Source organism: Nannospalax galili, unplaced genomic scaffold (assembly GCF_000622305.1).
Source record: "Nannospalax galili isolate Female #2095 unplaced genomic scaffold, S.galili_v1.0 scaffold184, whole genome shotgun sequence".
NCBI lineage: Eukaryota > Metazoa > Chordata > Mammalia > Rodentia > Spalacidae > Nannospalax > Nannospalax galili.
This window is the reverse complement of record NW_008351649.1, coordinates 133,104-135,118: the sequence shown is the minus strand read 5'-3', so window position 1 is coordinate 135,118 and position 2,015 is coordinate 133,104. Positions and strand designations below refer to the sequence as shown.

Here is a 2,015-nt window from a genome sequence, read left to right as displayed (position 1 = left end):
CCTTTTTTTTTTTTTTTTTTTTTTTTGTTTGAGACAGGGTCTCACTGTGAAGCCTAGGCTGGTCCTGAACTCACAATCTTCCTGACTCAGCCTATAAACTGCTAGGATTTCAGGCTGGATTACAGGTGTGTGCCATCACCCCTAGCTGTTCACAGTATGTTATTCTGACATATTTGGAATAAAATGAGAGCACTCTGAATGTTTAATTATGACTTCATGGGCTGGTGAGATGGTTTAGTGAGTAAAGGTGCCTGTCACCAAACATGACGATCTGAGTTCGATCCCCAGAACCCATAAGGTAAAAGGAGAGAACTGACTCTCTCAAGGCGTCCTCTGATCTACACACACACACACACACACACACCCTCATATGTGTACACCTGCCTATGTACTTGAACACATGCATACACATACACAAATAAGCGTAAAAAATAATGACTTCAGAGCCACAGCTGATGTGGGCTAGGGATGTAGCTCAGTAGAATGCTTGCTTAGCATGCACAAATGTAGTGGGTTTGATTCCCAGCACTACAGAAAACTGAACATGCATGTAATCCCAATACTTGGAAGGTAAAGGTAGGAGGAATAGAAGTTGAAGTTCATCCTTAGCTACATGGTGAGTTTGAAGTCAGCGTGGGACACCCAAGAGCCTATCTCAAAACAAGTAACAAAAAGAGCCACATTGATGTGACTTGAGAGGCCACAGTGCCAGTCACCATACTGAGTTGGGATGGGGACAAGGACTTGTCCTGTCAAGCAGGCTAGGAGCTAGCCTGGAGTCCAGGCTCCTGATGCTATCCCTGGATCACATGGACTTCTTCCTTGCCCCATCTGGCCTGGAGACTGTATAAGGCAAGATATCAAGACCTCTCCTTCACCTGGGGGCAGATGGCAGAGGACCTCAGGACCCTAAACACTGCTACCCCAGCAGGTATGAGCTGACTCACGTTGCAGCCAGATTGGGCGTCCCCACCAGCGCACACCATGGTCTTCTTCACGGAGAAGCCCCACCAATCCCACCTGGAGCAGTGTTGGTAGTCCACCACGGGCAGCAGGGCCTGCTGGAGCTTGTCAGGGAGAGGCCCACCAGCTGTGGGGATAGAGAGTCCTGCCTGGGGGACCTGGGTGCGCAAGGCTGAAAGCTGCAGAGTGGAGGTGTTCAAGGCAACGAGTTCTGTGGACCTGGTGGGAACTATATGGTCCTGTACCTTCCGTTCTGTGGCATCCCCAATACTAGGCATGCTGTAGACATCCCAAAATAGTCAACTGAACATATTCGGGAGAAGGCTAAAGCTGGAGAGGAACTTGGGACGGTACAAGGACAGTTTCTGCTTGAACCTTCCTCCTTATTACCCCAGTGTCCCTGTGGCCAGCTAGAGGGATCAGCACGTACTGGAGAGACGGCCCCAGCCACTGATGTAGCAGGGTGCGTCGTTGGGCAGGATGTCACCGGCAGGGGGCAGATTGGCAGGCTGGACAGTATCTCCCAGCTGAGCACTTCTGGAGAGCTTGATCAGGGCGATGTCATTGCTGGGGAGGGGAAAAGAGTTGTTCAGAGTCCAGACCTCTTCATGGACCCACTCCCACCTCCTGACTTTTGTGCCTGGGATTTTTCAGCTCCAGCCTGTTCCTTGACTTCCAGATCCATTTATTTATTTGTTTGTTTATTTTTGTGGTGCTGGGGATTGAACCCAGAGACTTGCACATGCTAGGTAAGTGCTCTACCACTGAGCTACACCCCAGTCCTTCCAAAATTCCTTCTGAAGGTGGAGCAACTCTCAGAAGCCCTGCAGCCATATCATCCCAGCTGACCCTTGTCCTTTGCACCTGTGGTTCATGTGCTCCAGCTGTGTTGGCATCATCTTGTGGGATCAGGAACACAGTTGCCCTCCAACCCCAGTGTTTCTGGGCAGTAGATCTGGACTGAGGTCTAAGAACCCACATTTCCTTTTATTTATTTATTTATTTATTTATTTATTTATTTATTTATTTATTTATTTATTTATTTATTTATT

At 48.6% G+C, this 2,015-nt stretch overlaps 1 protein-coding gene across 1 annotated transcript in view; it reads right to left on the bottom strand.

Moving 5' to 3' along the window:
- LOC103746435 (chymotrypsin-like elastase family member 3B) overlaps nucleotides 1-2,015 on the bottom strand; it is an 8,036-nt gene that overhangs the window by 802 nt on the left and 5,219 nt on the right. Inside the window, exons 5-6 of the mRNA XM_008848621.1 lie at nucleotides 1,394-1,530; nucleotides 948-1,090 (exon numbers count right to left, since the gene is read on the bottom strand). Coding sequence (XP_008846843.1) covers nucleotides 948-1,090; nucleotides 1,394-1,530 — 280 coding nt within the window. The remainder of the gene's footprint in view (nucleotides 1-947; nucleotides 1,091-1,393; nucleotides 1,531-2,015) is intronic.